General features: G+C 42.8%; 1 protein-coding gene across 2 annotated transcripts in view; it reads right to left on the bottom strand.

Annotated features, from left to right (window-relative positions):
- ADRB2 (adrenoceptor beta 2) overlaps positions 1-24,229 on the bottom strand; it is a 59,148-nt gene that overhangs the window by 10,079 nt on the left and 24,840 nt on the right. Inside the window, exon 2 of one of the 2 annotated variants that reach the window (XM_083594141.1) lies at positions 8,936-9,028. The exons of the other annotated variant lie outside the window; for it this stretch is intronic. Within the exon in view, the coding sequence (XP_083450267.1) occupies positions 8,967-9,028 (62 nt within the window). The 3' untranslated portion in view covers positions 8,936-8,966. Of the gene's footprint in view, positions 1-8,935; positions 9,029-24,229 lie in introns of those variants that run through there. 2 annotated transcript variants of the gene reach the window in all.

Genomic DNA, 24,229 nt, shown 5'->3' with positions numbered 1-24,229 from the left:
TTAAGCTTGGCCCAAATGCTCCCACTGAAGTGCATGAATGGGACTTGAACATGCTCCGTTCCAGTGGGATTGCATCCAAAGTAGTGTGACTACTTCTGCATTCCCAAAGGAGAGGAAATGCCTCACTAAAAAAAGATGATGAAGATTTGCATATGCCAATTTTATATGTGTACAGATGCAAATTTAGAAATAATTACTATAATTGAAATAGAAATTCAAACAATCTCACCATAATGGGGAAGACAGTGCCCAGATGGCCTTTGGGCCTGCTGAAGTTGCGGGGGCATAGCCACACCATAAATTCAAAGCACATCCAATATGCACTTGACTTCTCCCAAAGAATCCTGCGAACAGCAGTTTATCCCTCACAGAGCTACAATTCCCAGGACCCTGAACAAGCTACAACTAAAAAGGTCTAAGTTCCTCCTGCATATGGTCAGGGATGGGGACTGCCTAATTTCCTCTGGGAGGGAGTTTCAAAGACAAGGTGCTGCCACAGAGAAAGCCAACCCTCCTTGTCATTTGTAGCAGTGGTGCTCTTAGAAAGGCCTTTACCACAGACCATAAGCTATGGGTTGGAGCATATGGAGACTCAACAGCTTGGGTCTCAAGTCATATAGAACTTTATATACAATCACTTTTATATATACGAGCTCAATCATTTCTTCATTGTTCTGTGATGTTCCCCCAATGTTGTTTTATTAATGTCCTCTGGCGGGACATTCTTGGTGTAACAAAAGTGGGGCAAAAAAAAAAAATTAAAGCAAAGTAGCTACGGGGGGGGGGGGGGAGTTAAAGGATTTTAGCAGGATGGTATGGGATACGCACCAATTGGAAATGAAGCCATATGCCTGCCTCAAAATCTTTGGAGGCACAAACAGTACCAAAAGCAGCGTCATGTATAACTGCCCTGATACTACCATAAGCACAAACGATAATGAAAAAGGAGATTCAGAGAGGCCCAAGACTGTTGAATAGTTTGTTTAAATGTTAGGGTTCATTATTGTTCCATAGCGTGTGTACCACTTTAAAAGCCAGAGTGCAAATCCTCACCTAGTTTTTCAGCTGTGTAGCAGTGTAGCAGGTGCTGATAAGTCGCTGTAATTAGCTGTGTCAGCAATTGTGAAGGGTATATAATGTGCTTTACTCTGTATCTTACCCCCCTGGTGGATGGATGGGTGACGATTATAGACACTATGTAAGGTGTATGTTAGAGGAGTTTTGTTATTAAACCTTGCAAAGATCTCTTTGCATCTCTTCAGTGTTTCCATCTGTGTGGTCTACTCTGCACACACTCTGTGGCATGATAGAAATGCCCAATGAAGACAACCTGATCAATATTGTTTTGGACTCAAGTTTCAGCAATTCTCATGTCAATAATACTCAATTGAGGAAAGGGGAAAAGTTTAAGCCTCCACATTTATAATGAGGCAGAGGGTGAGTTCATGCAATCTTTTTTGCATAGAGGGAAATAGTGACCATGGCCAGCCCTCATCCACATGCAGGTGTGAAAACGGCCAGAACATCATTAGAATAAAGTTGAACCTCACAGTACACAGATGACATTTGTCTTCTGCAGTATATCAATACTGTCTGTTAAGAAAGGTTTGGGGAAGTCCCCATTCTCAGTTTGAGGCAGGAGACGTTGGCTTGCCATAAAATTCTTATTTATTTACAGTAACTTCCATGGCTCTGCAGCAGAAAACAAGACCAGTTTGTGCGCCATTCAGTTTGCGCTCCTCATATTTTGAGAAGTCGTTTCTTTATCCTCTTCCAAGCATTTAGCACTAATTCCATGGCAGATTAGAACATCACCACTTGGTGGTGCCAATATGCCAGGGAAATAGAAAAACCCTGCAGACAAATTGAAGAGGGTGGGGGAGGAATTTAAAAAAGACAGCAATGTGTACCTTAGAATTTAGAGTTAAGGGATCTTCTTTCTCCCCCATCGACAATAAACAACTCTGTGGTTTATTCAGAATGTGGAACAGATGCAACACAGCAGGGGCTGGGAAAACAGAGTCCCCATATATCTCCCCACCTTGTTTACTGTTCTTGTAGAAACAAAAAGGGAGTCTTACAGCACCTGGAAGGCTAACAGCTTCATTGTGGCATAAGCTGTTGAAGTGGGCTCTGCTCCACACACAAAAATGGTTAGGACTCTATCCAATGGGGTTGCTCAGCTGATGCCTGTAAGATTTCTATCAGTGGAATTAGGATGACAGCAATTTTGGGGGATCCCCTCTCTTCTCTACAGCCCCCCATCCTCTGTAAATCAGCACCAGATGATTGGTAGCCCCTCTAGAATTTGCTGCCTAAAGTGATTGTTTCACATTGATTTGTGACAAGGCCAGTCTTTGCCTTGAATTTACATTCTTTTTCTTAAAAATGGAAACAAAATGGGGGGGGGTGTCTACTTCCTAGCTGGAGAGAGGGAGAGCACGTAGAATGACTACATGAAGCCTTGCCAGCATCAGCTGAGCAACACCATTGAACAGAGCCTAACAGTATCTTGTGAACTAATGCTGGCTTCAACAGCTTATGCCACAATAATGCTGTTAGCCTTTAGGGTGCCATCATTGCCTACAAGCCACAATGGTTATGCTCTGCCTCCACAGTGGGAGACAATATGTCTCTGGACATCAGATGCTGGAAGCCACAGGAGGGGAGAGTGCTGTTGTGCTCAGGTCTTACTTTGGGGGCTTCCTGTAGGTACCTGGCTGGCCACAGTGAGAACAGGATGCAGGACTAGATGGACCACTGCCCTCATCCTGCAAGGTGGTTCTTATGTTCTTAAATAAAGCTAATGGATCATAATGTGGTGGTGGTGGAGTAGATGGTTTAAAAAGACAGGGTTTAAAAGAAAAACAATCAATTGTTTCCAAGATACAAAAAAAAATCATAATTTGAGTGACTAGTTGGGAAATGTTACAACACAACACCATACCTTTGATCATTTGAGAGCTCACACATGCATGTCAATGCCAGTGTATTATTAATCAGCCATTCTCATATATGAAAACCTCTTGTTGTGCTACTGCAGGAGGGGAAAACATCAACAATAATTTTCACCCAAACGGCTTATTAACTTTGCCCGGAAAGGGAAGTTCTTTGTCCATCCAGATTTTTTACCTGCCTCTTTGAAAATACTAGTTCACCCCCCCATCTTTGTTCTATCCACCATTCAAATGAGATCTGAAACTGAGGGGATGAGGTGGCTGAAAAGCAGTTGATTGAACCAGGAATGTCAGGGGATTAAATACAGTACTTTCAATAGCTGATTATTAGCTCGGAATATTGTTGTGGCTCATATATGAGAGGCTAATTGCTTTCATCTCCTCCTGCCATGGTTACACAGTGAGTCATTAAGTGCCAATTGTCACATTTAATATTCTTGCAAAAAGCCTCCTCTTTGATTACTGCTAGCAACCCTTTGCCATCTCACCTCCAGGCAAGCATTCACCTCCACCTCCATGCTAATAAAACATCACAATGCTTTTGAAGCTGGCTGGGAATGATCATTCTGGAGCAGAACCCAAAGAGACACCTGAATTGCAATTTCAGCCACAGGCTCCTGCTGTTTTTTGCAAACTGTATCAGCACAAACCCTTAGCTAGTGCCACTCAGAATGGAGTGTGATCGCCTATGCAATATTGCATAATTACCATCCTTTGATTAAACTCTTAACACTTGAGCTGTGTTCATGTTACCAGCTTAAAAACACAGCTAAGACTTTTTCTCAAAGCACAGTATTTCATACATAACAGGATAGATATAGATTTGGCTAAAGTGTGTACACCGCTTCCCAAACAAATGACGGGAGAGCACTGTATGCAGAATAAATGGGAGCGTGTACACAGCTTTATTTATTTACTACAGCATCTATTTACTATATTACTGCTGGTTTTTTAGATTTATTACGTCCTGGTGAATTTTGTATTTTACTTTGCTTCATGGCAACTGCCTGGCGTAAGCTGCATAGCTCTGAAAGGCAGTGTATAATAGGTAATAAATAAAATAATAAGTACTAGACCTTTAGTGTCTATTTGGCGCATGGCAAATTTGGAAGCGCATTGAAGGGAGACATTTTGAATTAATAGCTTTGCACAATTTAAAATAAGAAATTCATGCTGCTACAATCAATGCTTCTTTTTGAGTATCTAGACCAGATCATTTTGGACATGATGCAAAGAGTAGTGGTAATGAAGAGGGATGAGACGAGAGATTAAAGGATATGAAACAGGGTATCCTTCCTTGCCTGGCATATGAACATTTAAATGCTTGCAATAAATTGTTTTCAAATCCTTCAGATTAAAACGGATTCAGACTCTTAGTGAGGAAACCTTTGTAGACACTTGGCTCCATGTGATGGAAATGTTTCTCCAGATGTAAGGCAATTGTTTGTGGAATTTGAAAGAGCTGTGATTCCCACCGGCTGACTAGCTCCTCTAACCCGTTCTGGGAAATGTTACTTCCTCGTGATCAAACCCCTCGGTTTCTTTCAGATGACATGTTTATGAAATGCTGGCAATCACCAGGAAATCTATGTGAGGTCTTTACAACACAATACTGTTCTGATAGCACTTGTTCTATGGTATGTGTTCCAGGCTCTTGATAACCATTCGTGCATACCTGTTTGCATGGTCTGGTACCAGGACCCCTCCTTTTCCAATTCCCCAAGTTGCTCTACTAGAAATATTTATAGACTTGCTGAGATGCATACCCAGTTTCTTAACTTTTCTCCAGAAGAATGGAGAGTGAATTCTAAGACACTGTCTCTCAGGCATTTGCATGCAGGTATAAACCAAGAGCATAGTGAAAGGGTATTTTGACAACTGCAAATAAGCAGAAAGCATCACGGGAGTATCACAAGGCAATTTACCTCTGCATTGCCATAAACTACTATTTGAATGCAATCTCTACAAAACTTCTTACTGCCTTACCCCACTATGTTACAATTAGCAAACAACCCCTTCATTAAGTGAGGCTATGGATGAGGCCCTCCAATCCCTTTCTCCCATCTTACTTTCACTTTCACCTTCTCTGCCTCTCCAATAGGCTCACATTTTTAATGCTATTGGCTGATTGACTATGATGTCACAATGAAGCATTGTTGGCAGGAGAACTATGAGCTGGATCGAAGTCAGTTGTTGCACTAGCAGATTCCAGTGCAGGTGTCGGCAAGGTTTACCTGGCCTGAGCCGGTTCACTCCAGCGGAGATCCCTCCATGGGCTGGACTGCACGCACATGTAAGCACGCGCACCCATGATTTCTAGCATCTGCATCTGCACAGATTCATTTTCCGGTGCCGCAGAAGCAAGTCCCCATGCTGTGCCGTGCCGGTTTAGCACAGCGTGCAGAGACTCGCCGAGCGGATAGCTTGGTTTGGGGGTGGCTCATGGACCAGTTAAATGACCCCTGTGCGTTGCTTGTGGCCCATGGGCCTTAGGTTGCCTACTCCTGTTCCAATGCTACAGGTCCCATTATCATGACAGGACTCTCCCCCTTCTTCTCCCTCACCACACAACTCCTGTGCCCTCCCCCAAATCTTATTGGGAGGGTCAGAAAATCCCCCAGACATGGATTGGGGAAATTGTTCTGTCTGGCAAGCAGAAATGATTTTGCGGATATTGCCTTAGTGCAACATTTAATTCTATCCTGTGACCCTTTTGGTGGTCATTTACTTATCTGCTCTGATGTTACAGATGGCCCACACAGCTGAGTGCTGGGGGTGCATGCTTTGGAAACCCACTCCACTTCTTTGGCAGGGTGCCACAGGCTTTCCAATGACCACTTGAAGGTCTCACCTGAGGGGTCTCAGAGCCCATTGCTTGTAAATGAGAAGCAATACTCGGTGCTTATTAGGTAGGATGGAAACAGCAGGATGGAGCCAGCAGAGAGGCTTACTTTATGAAATTTCTATATTGATTGACAGATCTGTCGACACACAAGGTCAGTGCACCATCTACTTATAGCCCATTTTACTAACTCTCTTTCTACCACTTGGGAAATCATGGATCCTCTACATGGTGACATTAAGGGGAGGAATGAAGTGGTTTGTGTGTGTTTAAAGCTGTGAAAGGGTGACAAGCTACTGCCAACAATTTTGGATCTCAAGTCTGTTGCTACAGGGATGACATGAGACACAGCATACCCTCCTCTTTATGCACCAATGTATTTTCAGAAGAGCCTGGGGGCAAAGAACATGCAACAAAATTACACTTTTAAAACTGGTGCTTTTAAAGTGGAACTTTGTTTTAAAGCAAATATGTGTCCCAGCAAGGATACTGTATTATTAAAGCAGATTGTTGCATTTTGAGTGACAACACTGCCATGATAAACAAAGGCCATTATAATATCAAAAGAGCATTTAGAGCAACACACACAGGGTGGAATCCAATCAGTGTTGCTCTGCTGATAGGAGGCAGATTTTTGGTCCCCCTCCAGAGCTGATTTGGAGGATGGCAGCGGGTAAAAGGGAATTTGCTGAATGCTGCCTCCTTCACCTGCTCAGCTGACAGATGCCTTCTGTCTGAAAATGTGTACACACCAGTATTCAGCACATTACACTTTGTTTCAGGGTTGGCCTGCTCTGTCTTTGAACAAACACATATAAAACCTCCAGGAAACAGTAACGCACAGAATTATAGTCTACTACTACTGGAAAACAAAACCTGTGTGCCAAACAGATGCCACCATGGCATTTAATAGGCATAACTGGGTGGGACTTATTTATATAAATAGTTGCAAAAATTCAGCTTTCGTAAAGCACGTAGAGCAAAGTAAGCTGATAGAAGCCTGTGACACTTTCGGTTGCATGTCAACTATCAGTGGAAGAAACTGCCTACTGTACTCACTCTAATCTCAAATGGTCGGCAGTCAGGGGGATGAGATGGGAGTGCTGAGCTCCCTTTGCAACATCAGCATTTGCTGCTGCTTACTGGGATGGGGCAGGAGCCAGGTCAGGGTTGTGGGGGTTGTGGATTGGCTCTTAAGGTGTGTCCATGCAGCCCTGCCCTGCCCAGGAAGCAGTAGTAATGCCCCAGTCAGGAGCTCAGCTCTATGGCATTGCCCTTCTAGTTCATTGTACTTGAAATAAGCTGCATGCTGCTTTCAGAAATTCAGTTAGTAGGTGGGATAGAAACAACCCACACATATAGATAAAATAAACATCACATGAACAGACGTTTCCCCCTTGTTGATTTTTTTAAAAAGATATGAATATAAGGATTTGGATTTTGGGTTTTCAAAAAAATATCTCAGGCATGTGAGTATCAAACATTTGTCCTGGCAAATGTACTGGGTTCCAGTTTTCCTGGGAGTGGGAAGGAGGGCTTGACTCAATAGGATTAGGAGAAAGAAGATAACCCTGAAATCTTTGAACCCTTACAGTGTTTTCCACTCTGTGACAGTGCATCTTCCTCTCAGCATTTTAGACTCCAAAGTTTGACTGCTCATAATAAAACTGGATTTGTGCAATCTCACCCATATATACCCCTTGATAAATCTGAGCAGGTTAGTCAAGCAAGGGATGTGGGGATCTTGAGATGAGATTGAAAAGGTGGCTGGTCACGTACGTTGCAAATTTCAGCTGCTGCTCCCCTCTCCCAAGTGACATTTACAAGGTGTGAAACAAGAAGCTACATTATTATAGCGAGCAGGATGGGCATGGTTCCTGTCCAATGAAAGACTTGTGCCCAGGACCTTCCCAGAGAAGCTAATTTCTCTTGAAGGAGGAACAAGATTCCACATGAGGCAGAGCATAAATAGATGAGAGATCTTGGCCAAGAGGAGCAAGGCAAGATACTGGCCAGTGAGAGACTTGTGTCCTGAACCTTCCCAGAGAAGCTTGTTACTCTTTAATGAGGAACGGGGTTTTGCATGGAAAATATAATGACATGCTGAGCATAAATAGTGGAGAGCTCTTGACATGCGATGTGGCATGTCCCTCTCCTCTGCATAAATATCATTTGCGTATCATGCAAAAATGCAGATGCATCATGAAAACAAGCAACCGGAATGCTTAAGCCTTTTCTGAACCTCGATAGCTATGAGCAGGCATGTGCATTTACATAAGACAGCTTCTCTTTTACAGTCACCAAATAATATACTGTTGCCAAAGCCAACCTAGGATGCAGGAAACTTGAAGCACACAAAGCATATGAATCTAACATTTGCCAGCTGGAACCCTTTTGCCCACATTTGAATGGCTGAGTCCTTTCCTTTACCCATCATCCTGAATGTTAGCAACTCATTGATTTGAATGGATTTGGGTAACCAGATATATTGGGATGATTAAAGCATTCACTATAGATGTTTTTTAAAAAAAAACAACTCTGGAGTTATTGGAAGCATTTTGTTGGAGACCCCACCTGCAATTGATCTAGCTCAGTGTTTCTGAAATTTGTGTCTCCAGCTGTTTTTGGACTACAGTTCCTATCATCCCTGACCACTGGTCTTGCTAGCTAGGGATGATGGGAGTTGTTGTCCAAAAACAGCTGGAGACCCAAGTTTCGGAAACACTGATCTAGCTGGAGCTTTCACTGCTCAACAGCGCAATCCTACATATGTCTACTCAGAGGTTGTGGTGCTTCCTTCCAGGTGAGTGCATATAGGATTGCAGCCTGAAATGGGTACCCTTGCAGGATCCATCCAAGATCAAGTCCAGAGGGATTGCTGTTTGGGAAATGGCAGCTGCATGGGTGGATGTGGACTCCTGCTGGGAAAACATTTTAGCCCTAAATCTGTTTGAAGCATTTTTTTTAAAAAGAACAGTGTTATGCTAATGGAATAGAGACATTTGGAAGAAAGGGACACATAAGATTACAGTGACCTGGGATTGGGTGGGGAATATTTTATATTGTGTCATGGGATAAAAACACTCAGCTAACAAAGCTCATATTCCCCCGTCCTGCCACTTTTTGAAAGCAATGAAACCAGACACGTTTGCCCTCTCTTCATCCAGTCAGCTTGCTCTCCGCAGAGCCACAGTTGGTGATTTTATACAATTTGCACCCCACAAATCTTCTTTTCTTGCCAATGAAAGGATACATAAGTTAAACATTGCCGAGCTGAACAACCATTCCACCACAAAAGAGGTTCTAAAGTCTCGCTCATGCTAATCTCTATTAGTATATTATTGCTTCCTTCCCTTTTACAAACAGATCCCCAGGATCTGGACTGCCGGAAAATTGTGGGAGGAAAGCATCATTCTTTAGTAACACCCTTGTTACAATGTCATATTTGAATGTTACATCAGTGGTCCCAAAAGAAAGCCAGTTTTTGTTGTCTCCCTTGCTCCCCTTCCCCATTTCCCCTGGGTGAGAGATGAAACCATGGCTATGAGGGAAAGATAGGAGTTTGTGCATCCTAGGTGAAAGATAGGGGTTGTTTGTTTGATCCCCACTTCCTGTTTGCCACAGGGTTAATAATAATAATAATAATAATAATAATAATAATAATAATAATTTATTTATACCCCACCCATCTGGTTGGGTTTCCCCAGCCGCTCAACAGAATTAAAAGCACAATAAAACATCAAACATTAAAAACCTCCCTAAACAGGGCTGCCTTCAGATGTCTTCTAAAAGTTAGTTGTTTATTTCCTTGACATCTGATGGGAGGGCATTCCACAGGGTGGGCACCACTACTGAGAAGGCCCTCTGCCTGGTTCCCTGCAACCTGACTTCTCGCAGGGAGGGAACCACCAGAAGACCCTTGGAGCTGGATGATGGGGGTGGAGACACTCCTTCTGGTATACTAGGCTGAGTTCAAAACACATATCAAGTGTGATTGATTGGCATTTTGTGATTGCGGCATTTTTTGTTGTTTTGATCCATTTGTATATATATTTTTTTGTATTAATATGCTGTATACCTCAGGGGGGGCCTTTGATCAGGAAGTGGAATATAAACAAACCATAATGTAACATCACACATTTGTACTAAACCCCTAATCCCTTAAAGGGTGGATCTTCCTTATCATTTGCAGGTTCCCATATGCAAAGGAAGACAGGAACAAAGCTCTGTGAGGTGGGGGGCATGTCTTGAGGGGTAGCCCTCATCCACAAGGGTAGGTCTCTGGAGAGGCCAGTTTAATGAACCCTTCACATCTCTTGTCATCTCTCTTCAATGGAATCAAACTCAGAAACATCACTGTTTAGCCTGAACGAGTACAGTGAGATGCAGTCTCTCACATCTACTGTCACTGTTGCTTGTGTTTGCAAACGTTACGAAGAACTGTTTGCAGACCTGAAAACTCTCTCCAGCATCTCTGCAAACAGGATGTGCGTAGAACGTACACATATAAATCCTTCTTGTAACTTGCTTGGGGGCTATCAATAGGGATCTATGCCACATAAAAGGCCATTTTAAGGACAACTGGGGAAAAGGAAATCACTGACTCTGAATTAATCAAGACTTGCCTTCTCACAATAGATTCAAAAGAAGTAATTTCCTATGAGTATGTTGGAAAGGGAATATCAAAAGGCTCCAAGGAGAACAAAGGGAGATTTCCTATGCTAGAACCGACGCTTCCAGGGAACTGGCACTCTAGAAAAGTCAAGCCAGTCATTTGCAGGGCAGAGGAGCAAAACACAAATTCAGTGGCTGCAATCCTGCAGTCATGTACATGTGCTTAAGTTCCTTGACTTGCATGAAGTACACTGGAGTGCTTGCAGAATCATACCCTACAGATGCATCAGGAAGCAGAGCTATGCCAAACATTTTGGAAAAAATGGGTGGGGAGTGAAACGAACCTTTCTTGAGAAATCCCCGAGAGAGGGGTGGGGTTCCTTCTCAAATTTTGTTAGAGGATTGCCACTGACTTTATGAGGTGACCAAGAGATTTCAATTTTTCCCTGGTTTTCTTAAGTTTATGAAAAGCCCTGCACTGCTCCCAGTGGCTCAGCTCTGCTTCCACATGCAAGGATACTGAACACACTCACTTACGGAAAGCTAAGGTTGCCGCCCTAAACACACTAGGGAGCAGGACCCATTGGACGCAGTGGGACAGACTGCTCAGTAGATCTACGATGGATTACATTGTTCAGAACCCAACTACCCTACGCAACGTAAAGGATGTAAAGTCCTTAGATGTAAAGTCCCAGTGTAACTTATTTCAAAGTGAACATGCATAAATTGGGCTATAGCAGACATCCAGAACTTCCCAGAAGCAAGGGGTGGCTGTTTCTAGCCTAAATAGAGTTTCTTCATAAGATGGAAATAAATGCTCAGTAGAGTCATAAGCAATAATTTGAAAACTGAACATATTACAGAGCTCGTTTTGCACAAGACCAGCAGGCAAGATCAACAACATGGGCTGAGCGGATAATCCTGGTGAGATACAGAGTGGCACCACCTAAACAAGACTAGACTTCACCAACCTGGTGTCCCCCATATGTTTTCATCTAAAACTCACACACCTGCTGATTGGAACTGTTGTCCAAAACACCTGGAGGATTATGGGTTGGCAAAGGCTGACCTAAACTCCCATATCTGTGATGACATACTAGCACACTGTGTCCAATCTCAAGCCACAATAGTAATACATGAACTATTGTGTTGGGTTAACAAAGATGGCCTCCTTTGGTTCTTTAAAAAGAAAAGCGTCCTTTCATAATTCCATTTGTTATTTTTAAGAGACGATGTGTGCATTAAGTTCAGAGTTCATTTTAATCTTAGGGGAACCTTACAGTAGCTTTAGTTTAAAGGAGTTGGATTGTTGTTGCTGATGTTGTTGTTACAACCTCTTATTCTTTTGCATCATTTTTATACACACTGCATCACACTATTTAAAGACTGATGTGGGACTTGAGGGAAGAACCAGCTGACAGGATGGGGTGCTTAACTCCTTGCCATACCTGCCCATTTGCCCCTGCAAATGCCAAAATAAATAGTAGAAATGTGGGTCCCCAGAAGAAAGTTGGACATTTGGGGGTCAAAAAAACAAACAAATCAGTGGGCATAAGAGGGCGGGAGGGGGTTAAATACCCTTAATCCCATTATATTTGCAAATGCAGGGTGAGGGCCACACGTTTCCCAAAATAATGTCTCAGAACTCTACCCTCATAGCTGCAGAATGCCGGGAATCCAACCTCAGGGACCTGTTGTCAACATAATTATGAAGCATTTTATACACTAGGAATTATACATAAATGATTTTTAACTGAGGATGAAATACGACTCCCCAGTCTCCAGTGACTGTTAAAGCCAACTGGTAGCTATTATTAAGCACTTATTTATTTGGCTTTGCAGCAGTCTGTTCCACCTAAACATTCCTTCTCTTACACACCCATGCACTGATTATGGGTGAGAAACAAACAAACAACCACAATCTTACTTACAATCACACCTCCTCCAGTTAAATTTTCTGTGGGATGCACAAGGCCAGCCTCTCCCGCTCACACTGTGCATTGTAGTGTGAATAGCAGTACTTTAGGTGGAATTGTTGCTCTTGGCTAATATTACATCTGACAACAACAACAACAACAAAAACAACAGAGGTCCCGGGGAGCCTCAAATTTCTTTGCATGATCAGTTTAGTTCTACTCTTCTCAAGGATTCAAAAGTCTGAGCTTTCAGCTTTGGTTTCTGCCGCTGTCGGCTGACTTGTGAAACAATTCTACTTGCTGCTAAGATCACAGGGTTTCCCTTCTGTGTACGAATCTGCCTTCTCAATGCCCATGCTCTATGACCACTGCACCAACAAATTCAGAAAGCAAACCATGGCCTGTGACCTCCTGTTTCTAAATATGTTCTCCTTATCAGAGTTAAAAAAGAGCAACTGCTGTTGTGTGACTGCGCTGGAGTAGCTGCCCCCCTGACCTGCTCCTCTAATTTAATTTGCTTTTTCTACTTGCTGGCAAACAGCCTCTCTCCCTGCCCCTTTTTCCAAATCTTGGCTGACCAAAGAAAAATCTGGTGGTTGCAGTAGCTTTCTAAGATGAGGGAAAGTCCTAGGCTGGAAGGATCTTTTGCCTGCCTCTATATACTATCAGGGGTGAGATCCTACTGGTGGTGGGAGGAGGGAACACAGTTTGTTAAGCACTGATATTTGAATGCACTCAAACTCCAGTTTAAGGCAGATTTATATTTCCCTTCCATTTGGGTGCAGAAAGAATCCCTATCATAATGTTTACATTTCAGCTGCAGTTAAATCTGTCATTAGGGTCAACAAGAAAGACCAGAAACATTTTTTTTCCAGACGTCAAGCAAATGATTGACTCCTGCAAATTGATGGCGGGAAAGATGCTTGCTGCCTTATGAGTAAGATTGCATTTTGAAGGGCTTTGAAGATGCTGTTACTAGGGATATCAGAGGAATCCAATCTTTGAAAACTCTGATGTGGACTGGCCTGATCCACACCTTGTAGCCTACTACGAAGATCATTCTGCTTCCACTTTCACACTTACTGAATATTCTGACACAGCCGTTTGCTCAAAAAATTCTCCGAAATATATGCTTAAGTCCTTCTTTTGACAATACATAAATGTCCTTTTTTGCAGATTAAAAAAAAAAGATTCATAGTTTTATGTGTAACGAGGACAAGAAGAAAAATGATCTGAGCAATGGCATGGATGGACTGCAGCCAAGATATAGCAGGAAATACTCCTGAATACACTCACCCTTCTCCACTAATTTGTGTCTTGAGGTCCTGGCTACATCACCTCTTCAATATCAAAATGCCAAACCATCTTACTATTCAGTAAGGGAAACTTATTTTTGTCCTTGACCCTCATGTGATCATCTTTCCAAATCCAAATACAGCCAAACTCGGTTGTCGAATGTAATCCATTCCAGAAACCTGTTTGGCTTCCAAAATGTTCTACAACCGAGGTCCAGCTTCCGATTGATTGCAAGAGCTTCTTGCACTCCAGCGGAAGCTGCGTCAGATGTTTGGCTTCCGAAAAACGTTTTTAAAATGGAGCATTTGCTTCCAGGTTTTTGGCATTCGGGAGCCGAAACATTCCAAAACCTATCCATTAGGGAATCAAGGTTTGACTGTACCTGCCTCTATGGAACCCCTATATTCCAATGTAGCTCAATGGTGCCATCTTGTCTTGTGGGTGTTTGGGATTTTGGATCCTGAACATCAAGTATGAATAAGTGAGTATCTGAGCTTCATCTCTGAATAAACATTTGGAGTTAAGCTCTTTTTTTATAATGCTGCATCCAGTTAGAACTAGCCAGCTCTGTTGACTGACACACATAGCGTGATTAAGAAGGTGGAACTACTTTCTAAATAAATTTCTCAATGTCTCCATTATTCATGGCATTAGAAATGGAGCATAGCACACAAATGGAGAAAAGAACAATTGGTCTCCATAAAGGGGTTGGCTTAAACAGGTCTCAGATTCCTAAAAATATGTGAGAGTTGGTCCTCCTGGAAACATCTGAAGTCCAGAACCGCTCTTCTGCAAAGAAGTCCGAAACCTGACTGCTCAAGTAGCTCACAAGTAGCTAGTTCAGTTAAATGGACTGTATTGATTTTATTTGCAAGCCAAACCGACCCCCCCCCCCATGAGTGTGTGTGTGGTTGTTGACTTCCCTTTTCTTTCCCTTCTCTAATAAAATTATTTATATCTTGACATTTGGCTTCCTTGGTTTTAACCGGCAATTTTCTGGAATTTCTCACTAGAATCTTGCCCATGTGGTTAAGGCTGCATGATTAACCTACGACCCTTCCGTTCTAAGATTATTTCACAAGGTTTTGTTAAGATCTGCATCCACTGTACAGTGGATCTGCTTTGGGAATAAGAAACCAAAACTGTTCTTATCATTTCCAGAACTTGGGCTGGTCATTGGGCTCCTCCTAACTCTTGGAAGTCACAGGTCACAGACCCCCCTCTCTACAGTCTCAGCAATACCCCCATTGTACCTACTTTGAACCCTGGGTGTTTTTGCCTGGCTGAAATGTGTCCTTAAACTGCAATAATTCCTCTGTCTTGCCTGGGTGGAGGAAACTAGCTTATTGGACGAAGGTGAAATTTACATCCAATGCTCTTCTATGACCTCACTATGCCCACTATGTGGTCCCTGGAAGGTTGTCAAGAAGATAATGTGGATCCTAGGCTGAAATCATTTCTCCACCTCTGGACTGGCAGAAGTATTAAGAAAGTAGCTACAATAAAGATTTTTCAAATGCATTGTTAGTGTTTGTGGGAAGGAGAGGGTGTTGTTTAATCTTAAAAATAGTTTCAGCTCTGTCAATTGTGGGACAAATAGGGTTTCGATCTTCCGTGAGGGTTTTGCCAAGGCTGCATGAGAAGGTCATGCTCACAAGGAACTTGGCTACAGTACGCTAAGCTTGCCTCTCCATCCATTCTGCTGTCATCCCAGTAAGCCAAGTTACTGAGCTGACTTTCAAGTGGCAGGCAGCACCTGTTATATAACAAACTGAAAGCAGCCTGACATAACAGAGCCTGCTCAGAGTCTTAAATATAAACACAAGGCAAGTAATGACCTGAAATTCCTGGGTGGAGCATGTGTAACACCCAGATTTAGGCTTCTTTGGGGCTATAATTGCACCACATTATTTCTAGGTCGCTGGTTTTTTGGCAGAGACATTGAATAATAGGGCTGAACCAATAGCAGAACTCTCCTCCCCCCCCCCATTATTATTTTTTTGGCAGATTAAAAAATCGTCACATTGTTTTGGTGTGCTGTGGGGGTTCATTCTAAAAGGGGATGGATATCCTTTGTCTGTTGTATGGTGTCATGTTTATTACATGATTCCCTTATTGGAATCACTTTCAGAAGGGAAATGAAAAATGATGTTGAAAGACAGAAATGGCACTGTACCTGACTGGGAAAGGGCAGAATACTTAGTGATTAAGGGTTCTAGTTGCTGTTGTTTTTTTAAAAAAAGGAAATATTTACCCTCCAGAATAAAACTGAAATAGGCAAATAAATATTCAACCCAGGACTATTTAATAATCACCAGTTTGATCCAGGTCATCTTTTAGTCTGTTGATATAAAACAAACGGAGCTTGGGCTGCAGCTTGCCTCGCTGATGACACAATGGTTTCCAGTGAGAGATATAAGAAGGCGAAGCCTCAGAGCAGCGCTGGGATGAGAGGAAAACTTTAATGGAAAGTATGAAACGCATGATGCGTTGCACACCTTCCCCAGGGGCAAAGGAATACTTGGAATACTTCAGCAGGGCATCATGCTGCAACATTGCAGCCATGGCAACTGGGTATTTGCTTGGAACATACCCATTCTAGCACCTTCTGTGTTTTCATCCCTTGACTGCTCTACTCCACTATGAAGCCACCATTTCCCCAAACTGCAGTTCTCCCTCTCAAATCTTATATAGACATAAGACTCATAATTTTCTAATGCAGCTTTCCTGCTTTTGAAGAGTTGGTTTATCTTAGCTAAAACATTGCAAAACGTAATTATAGATAAAGGTTTAGGAGTTCAGAAAGTGGAAGAGCCAGTTTTGCATTGTCTTCCAGCTCAGCTTCCAGTGCAAGAAAAAACACACCACTGAGAGTTTTCAGTTAAAAAAAGCGAGATCACGCTGTTCCATAAAATATTGCTGTTCCTTGGGGTATGCCACAATGGCCACATATGCATTTAAAGCAATATCATACAACAGTCATGGCTTCTCCCAAATAATTCTGGGAACTGTGGCTTGTTAAGGGTGCTGAGAGTTGTTATTCACCTCACAAAACTACAATACCCAGAGTGTTCAAAAAACCAATCCTTCTTCACAGGAAACTCTGGGAACTGTAGCTTTCTGAAGGGAATAGGGGTCCCTTAACAACTCTCAGCACCTCTGCTTAAATGATGGTGGTGGTGGTTATTATTATGATTATTGTTTTAATTTATTATACACCCTTCTTCCTAAGGTTCCAAGATGGGTTGAAACCATTTAAAATACATTAAAAACAATTTAAAACAACGTAGAATCACAAATATAGGGTAGGTTCTAAAAATATACCTCTCAGGTGAGAAAGGGCAGAGTTTAAGGCATGGTAGTGAGTTAGCATTTATGAATCAGCTTTTGCTAGGGCATTAGAATTACGCAGGGTTAAACTATTTAAATTGAATTACTGAGGCAAATACACAGTATACCGGCACATGGCAGAAATGAATGCCTAGGAATGTGCAAGGGATATTTTCAATTGTTACAACTTGCAGTAGCAGTGCTGAACAGCTTACCGATTCTTTGGGCATGTGCTGATCCACAGTGAATCAAACAGAGGATTTGGGGGAATAGTTAAGGTATCACAAGTAGTCTGTTCCACACCTCATTTCTATTGCTCATCATTTGTCATGTAAAACCCCTAGGGTTAGGCAGCTAGGGTGCAGCCCTTTGGGTTTTGTATGCTGAGTTTCTCATGCATAGTCTAGCCAATGTTTTTTTTTTCCCCCTATTTCCACATTCGCTCACATAACGCTGCTTTCCTTGAGGCCAGGCTTTCACATAACAAAGAACATGCCACTGCTTCATTAAAAGAACTATCGGAAAGATGGGTGTGAAGGGAGAAGTCACATAAACACAGAAAGCTTTTGGCAATCAACCAATGGAAGGGGCTAGAGAAAAGGCAAATGAGCAGCTGGTGGGGAAGAAAAGTTACAGCTTTTGAGATTGAGATTGGTTAAGTATTGACATAGCTTCTGGAAGATTTCTGGATGACAGGACCAGTTCAAATGGTCTAGCACAAAATCACAGGCGACAATGAAGTTCACATGATAGCTGCAACCATACCACACAAAACTGAATGTTTGCAGTCACTTTCATCAATTATCTCACAGTCAGTTTTCCTACATGATTACTTCTTGGTGCCTCAGGCAGCTATCTGACATTCAATCTGGAGGTGATAAATCCATCAGGGATTGGCTTTCCCATAATCTGAGAATGCGAATTCACCAAGAAGTGTTTCCATTTGAAAGAAGATCATTCTTCACCTGAAGTTGATACCTGTGTGGAAGGTGTAGCGACTACATAATTTAAAACCAACTTCATAGATGTCTAGGTTGAACAGTGAAATGTAGTGGGTAGGTGGCTGGAACAGGGTTCAATTCCCCACTCAGCCATGAAGCTCACTGGAGTATGGAAAAGCCGTGTGGGAAATAGTAGCAATAACACTTATCTGTAAAACTTGGCACACTTAGGCATCTCCTCCCAAGGCAGATCTAAATTACTTAACTGGTGCACCACCCTCCCTCTGGCTCCTCCACCCATGCCACCAGCAACATGGCTCCTACTTATTCTTTATCAACAAGTGGTTTCCTCAGAAACATGTTAGCTGCATTGCTGTCTGTCAGTGAGGTGGTCATTTGCCCTTTTTTCATTATGAGAGTCAGAATAATTTTCTTTTCACCACTGAACACTGACTGTAATACTGACAGACAGTGACATGTCTGCTCCACGCCCATGGTGAGCATGGACTTGCAGAAAACAAGGAGAAGCCTGGGTGGAAGAAAGTGACTTGCTATTCGTCTTAAAGGGACAAAACCATGTACAACAACAAAAAAAGGACGGGATGCAGCTAGGGAACTGGGGAAACAATGGAACAGTTGTGTATTACTGCAGATAACTGACCCTGATAGAGGAACTGGCTCAAAAATTGCTTTCCAGAGACACAGAGTCTGTCTTTACACTCGCCACTACTGCTTCAGAGAAAAAGCAGGGAGAGGAAGAAAAGGTTTAGAAAACAACCTTCTTTGTTTATTAAAATAGCAAAGCGCAACACAGCTTTGAGGCATTAATGTTCTGAAGTATGAGAAAGCAGCTCCATGAAGAACTGTGCAGACAGTCAAAGTGGGTACAAATGTGGAATAGTATCATGCCTGTTGGTTCCACTTTGTCTTCCTTGGGCTAACTGGAACTTATTCATGGGGCTATGCAAGTATCAGGCAATGTGCATAGGCTGTAAATGTACACTCTACACCCAGCTAACAGGAAGGATACAGATTGTGTATTCAGAGCCTTTGCAAACTGGTATGCTCGCGCATAGGTACATAGTCACTTTGTGACCAGTAGGGATGGGGGAGAAATTCTATTCAGTTCCCATTTAAAGGCAAATTTACCCAATCTGCATTTTCTGAAACAATACATGAATTGAAACACAGCCATTCATCAAAATTTGCACTTGGATGAATTTGCTTTGCAAACGTGTATATTAGGCGAAATTCACACTTAAATCCTAGTGAATTTTCAAGAGGAGTGTGTGTGTGTGTGTGTGTGTGTGTGTGTGTGTGTGTGTGTGTATCACAAACTAATGTAGAAATGTGGAGAAGTGAATTGAAGATTGGAGAAATGAAAATGGAGAGAAATGAAAACTGACAGATTTTCCTATTCCTCCTATTTGATTCACACCAAACTATTTGATTATTACAGTGTCCTAGGCAGAGATATATCACCATCGTATTCTTTATTTGTTGCAATCTGTACATGCCAGCATTCTGTTCGATAGTTCCAAGACTTTGAGAAACTTGTGACTTAAGTAAATGACAGCACAATCCTATACATGTCTGCTCAGAAGTGAACACCCATTGAATGCACAGGGATTTATTCCTGGGTAAGTGGTATAGGAAGATGACAGCCTGCAGCTTTCACATGCAAGGAGTCAGGACTAGGAGAAGTGGGGAGGGGACAGAGAGCTGCATGCTGGGATACATAACTGTGCAATGTGAAGTAATGAAAGGTGTCTTCATATGTATTCATGAGCAACAGCCTATCTGTCACTGCGATGAGGAACAGACACCCAGGGACAGACAAGAAAAGCAAACAAACAAGCTTATAAAAGTAAAAAGACCGCTTTGGTTCATATAACCAGAAGTCAAGAAATACAAGCTGCTAAACCTTGTAGTGTTAAACCTTTTGCCCTCCAGCAAAATGGAGTTAAAATGACTGCCCCTTGTTGCCAGAGTTCAAAGTACCTTCAGATGGTTCAGTCAGCACAAGGAAGGAGGAGGGGAAGGACTCAAACTGAGTAACATATTTCTGGCCATTCTGTTACTGGTAGCATCAGAACTTTGTTTTTATGCTAAGAAGGAGAAGAAGGCTATGGTGTATTTGACACAAACCCCAGACACAGGAGTGAAATATGGTTTTCAAAAAGCCCTAAAATGGTTCATCAATTAGTTTACCCTAAAACAAGCAGTGACTTTGAATTATGCCAAGGCAAAATACATGTGACGTTGAGTCCTGCATATGTTTCACATTCACACACACACACACACACACACACACACACACACACACCAAAGCAGCCACTGAAATTTGCAATGTAGATCCTAACAATACACTGGGAGAGGGGTGTTTAACTCTTCAGTGGCTATATCCCCCACCCCAACCTTCCACTGCAGGTGGCAGCTTTCTGCAGCTGCTTTCCATCACAGGGAGCAAAATAAGGGGAAACATTCATTCTGTTGAGTGTAGCTCATAGCCTGAGCCTCAGTTTAAGCAAGCAAACTGGCAAGTTGCAGAGACAACAGAGAAATGATGCATATGCCCAAGGCACTTAGCAACAAACTGACAGAGGAGTCAACTCCTAGACCATACAGCACCGTAGTTCAGTCTGAGACAGTGAACGTTTAGTGGCTGTGGTATCACACTAAGGGAACTGTTAGTTTTGGTACACTTCACGGACCAATGGGGATAGGGAGGTGGAGGTGACTCGGCTGGCAGCTATACCTGCTGGCAGCCTTGTGGGACTCCCTATCCATCCAGCACCATCTGCAGTGCCCACTGTTTATTCATGGGAACAAGCTGTCTCTGACACAGTTCCAGTTTATGCAGATCTTTAGGGGGAAGGTGGATGGGATCAGGGCTGGCCCAGGATGATTTTGCAGATCACTCCTTTTGGAGGATGGGGGTGGGTAGCTGCGGCAGCCATTCCAGCAAGTACAGTGGTACCTCGGGTTAAGAACTTAATTCGTTCTGGAGGTCCATTCTTAACCTGAAACTGTTCTTAACCTGAGGTATCACTTTAGCTAATGGGGCCTCCCGCTGCTGCCACACCACCATTGCACGATTTCTGTCCTCATCCTGAAGCAAATTTCTTAACCCGAGGTACTATTTCTGGGTTAGCGGAGTCTGTAACCTGAAGTGTCTGTAACCTGAAGCATCTGCAACCCGAGGTACCACTGTATGAGCACATCTGAAATGATGACAGTAGGCCAGTCATGTTCTAGGGCCATGACAATTTCTTAAGACTGGAGGTAGCAAAGAGGGTGCGGACGATGACCAGGTAGAATCAAAGGGACGCTATGGCCACAGCAAACACAACAGGCTTTTCTCCCCCACCCTAGCCACTCCTCCTACAGGATCATCTTTTGAGCAGACAATTGGGCAAGAACCTGGGTGCTAGTCATCTTGCCAACACTGGGTGGTTTGCTAAGACGGTCGTGCAGTGCGATGCCTCACCTGTTGTCATCATGTGCTTACGTCTACACATGCTGGTATACCTGTGTTTGCGTGTGAAGTGGGGATATACACATGCCTTTAGCTCAGAATCACAGTGCCACAGGGAAACTTTCTTTTGCACCAGGGGAAATGAGTAATCAAATCACAAACCAAAGCTTGGAATCAAAGAATGTTTGGTTTAAAAAAATAATAATTAAAAAAGCCTCATGCCACTGCAAGCCCAAATGGAGCATTAGAAACCTGTTTTAAAGGGAAAGAATCCCTCAGTCACCTTGTTGCATTCAAAAGGAAGCACAAGCAATCACAGCCCATTGAAATGTTCCATATGCAGCTTCTGCAAAGAGGCAGGAAGAAAGAGTGCTTGTTTTGCAAGCAGCGGGCATTTTCAAGAGGGCAGGGAAGCAGTTCAGCACAGTCCTAGTGACAGCAGGTATCCCCAAAGAAATGCATGACCCGCAGAAGCAAAATGAAGGAAATAATGCCTTTGTAATAACCTGCAGACTGAAGCAAGTGGGGAGGGCGGCGGCGGTAGACCTGAATATCCAGGTAGATATAAGAACTGAGCAGTGAAGATGATAACCTTAAACCTAAAACAACTATATTCCTGGAAAGCATTTAAATTTAAGTCCTTCTGAGTACAGGGAAAGCTCCCAACCTCAAATGAAGCAATAGACAGAGAGCTAGGACTGGCCAGCACTTAGGACACACAACCACAATGGTGTAGGCATAATTCAGGAGCCATTTACCTGGATGGGGTGGGGCTGGGTGGCAGTGAGGCTGCGGCTGAGAGGGCAAACTGGCAGCACTGAGGATCCTGCTGGTGTGCCCATGCAGACCCAACCTCAGAGCCAAATGACACCCCCCTTGCAGCCTCCAGATAAATGGCAGTGATGCTGCTATAGGAAAATTGGCTCCACTATCTGTTGATGCATAGAAGTCCAAGGAAAAAGTACAAAGACAAATTTACTATTCATTGAAAGATGGCCATAGCCGCCTGTGTGCATGAAGAACATCCAGGCTCATGGTTAGTCTATGAAACAGCTGCTGCTCACAACTGTATGAAGAACTAAATAGATTAAACCAGTGGTATCCAATTGGGTCCCCTTTAAATGTTAGTGGACTACAATCCCCATCATCCCTCAGCACTGGCCATGTTAGCTGGAGCTAGTGGGAGTTGGAGTCCAACAACATCTGGAGGCACCCTCTTGGCTTCCTCCTGGGCTAAATGTTTGCCTTGCAGCTAAACTGCATACAACAGTAGGGACATTCAGAATAACTGCATTACCTCAGATACTGTATATGTTGTGCGAGTTTCTATGGACTGTTTCAGCCAGTAGCTGGTTGCTCCTGGCAGGTCCTCCTGAAGAGCAGATTGTAGCTGCACAAAATATGTTCTACACTTGGGATCCCAGATGTCCTCTAAACAAACAGCGGCCCACTTTTCCAAGGAGCAGAGTTTGTACAGTTCACTGTTTATGTTCACAGGAAAATAAAAATTTCCTAGCCCAAAGCAAATAGCGAGGCAGAAATATTCATAAGAAAAATAAGAGGCAGTTGAAGCAGTGTGTGTGTGTGTGTGTGTGTGTGTGTGTGAGAGAGAGAGAGAGAGAGAGAGAGAGAGAGAGAGAGAGATCTCCTAGAAACAGGATATGTACTTAGTTCCATGTAATGAGAAAACCACAGAGCGCTTCAGCAGCTGTAATTTTGAATGAAAACATTCACATCCAGTTACTGGAATACTCTCCTACAATACTAGCAAAGCATCTTTTTGCTGCTGCTTTGGAGATAAGTCAAGCACAATCAATTGTCCCAACAAGCACCTGAAAAACTTGGGTTTTAAAAACAAATCTGGGAGACCTCGTATGCCACCTTGGAGAAAAGGCTGAATATAAACGTGATGGTATTTGAGGGGGAGCCTAATGCTGGCAGCAGTCTATATGGAGATAGCCAGATGCTGAAGATCGAGAGCAAGCCACACCATACAGTGCTGGTTCGACAAGCTGTAGCAAATAGTGCAACCAGCACAAATGAGCCACTGCAACCTTCCAGGCTAAACATCACAAGATAATTTGATACAGACGTGGTTTCCTTTTTTTGTTGTATTCAAACAGGAAAACACATGTGCACAGACCTCCATATAATCAAGTGTCATTCTGGAGAGACCTGTTTCTCTGGAAAAGGTCTTCCCAATGGCCTTAGAGTTTGTGTCCAGTGGAAAGTTCTCTCACTGCTAATGATGCCTCAACATCCTGGTTGCTTGTTTTCTATGCATTTATGATACTGTTGTCTTTATATCACCGAAACAAATTAACAGACAATATTGTGAATTGGCTAGTAGTGGGGTGGGAGATCAGTTCAATTTGGTCCACATTTCAATGTGAAGCTCCCTCATTTGAACTTCCCAAACTGATTTGTGAACAGAAATGCACCTATCCTTCAAATTTCGCACTTGTCTGAATTTTGCAATGCAATTCTCCAACTAAAACATGTGCAGAAGAATGACTACACTGGAGAAAGCATGCCTACAAATGCATATAGTAGTGGGGGGGGGAATGCATTCTGTTACAGGAAATTGCTTGCATAAAACCATACTAGGCAAAATTGCACACAGAAAGGTGCATATTAAGAGAAACCAAATTGCTGGTGCATTTTCATGAGGATTTCTTGAAATCCCTTTTAAATTCCACATTGCAGAAATTAAGACTGGGAGAATGAGAAAACAAGAGAGATCAGAATCGACAGATCCATCCACCCTTGAGTTTAGATAAAGAAGAAACAAGGCAGCAAGGAAACCGCCCAAGCACCTCCTTCGCCTGAGGACATATTACTAATAAAATGGCACC

This window comes from Podarcis filfolensis (assembly GCF_964270895.1).
Source record: "Podarcis filfolensis genome assembly, chromosome: 2".
NCBI classification, from domain to species: Eukaryota; Metazoa; Chordata; class Lepidosauria; order Squamata; family Lacertidae; genus Podarcis; species Podarcis filfolensis.
This window is presented reverse-complemented; position numbering and strand designations above follow the sequence as displayed.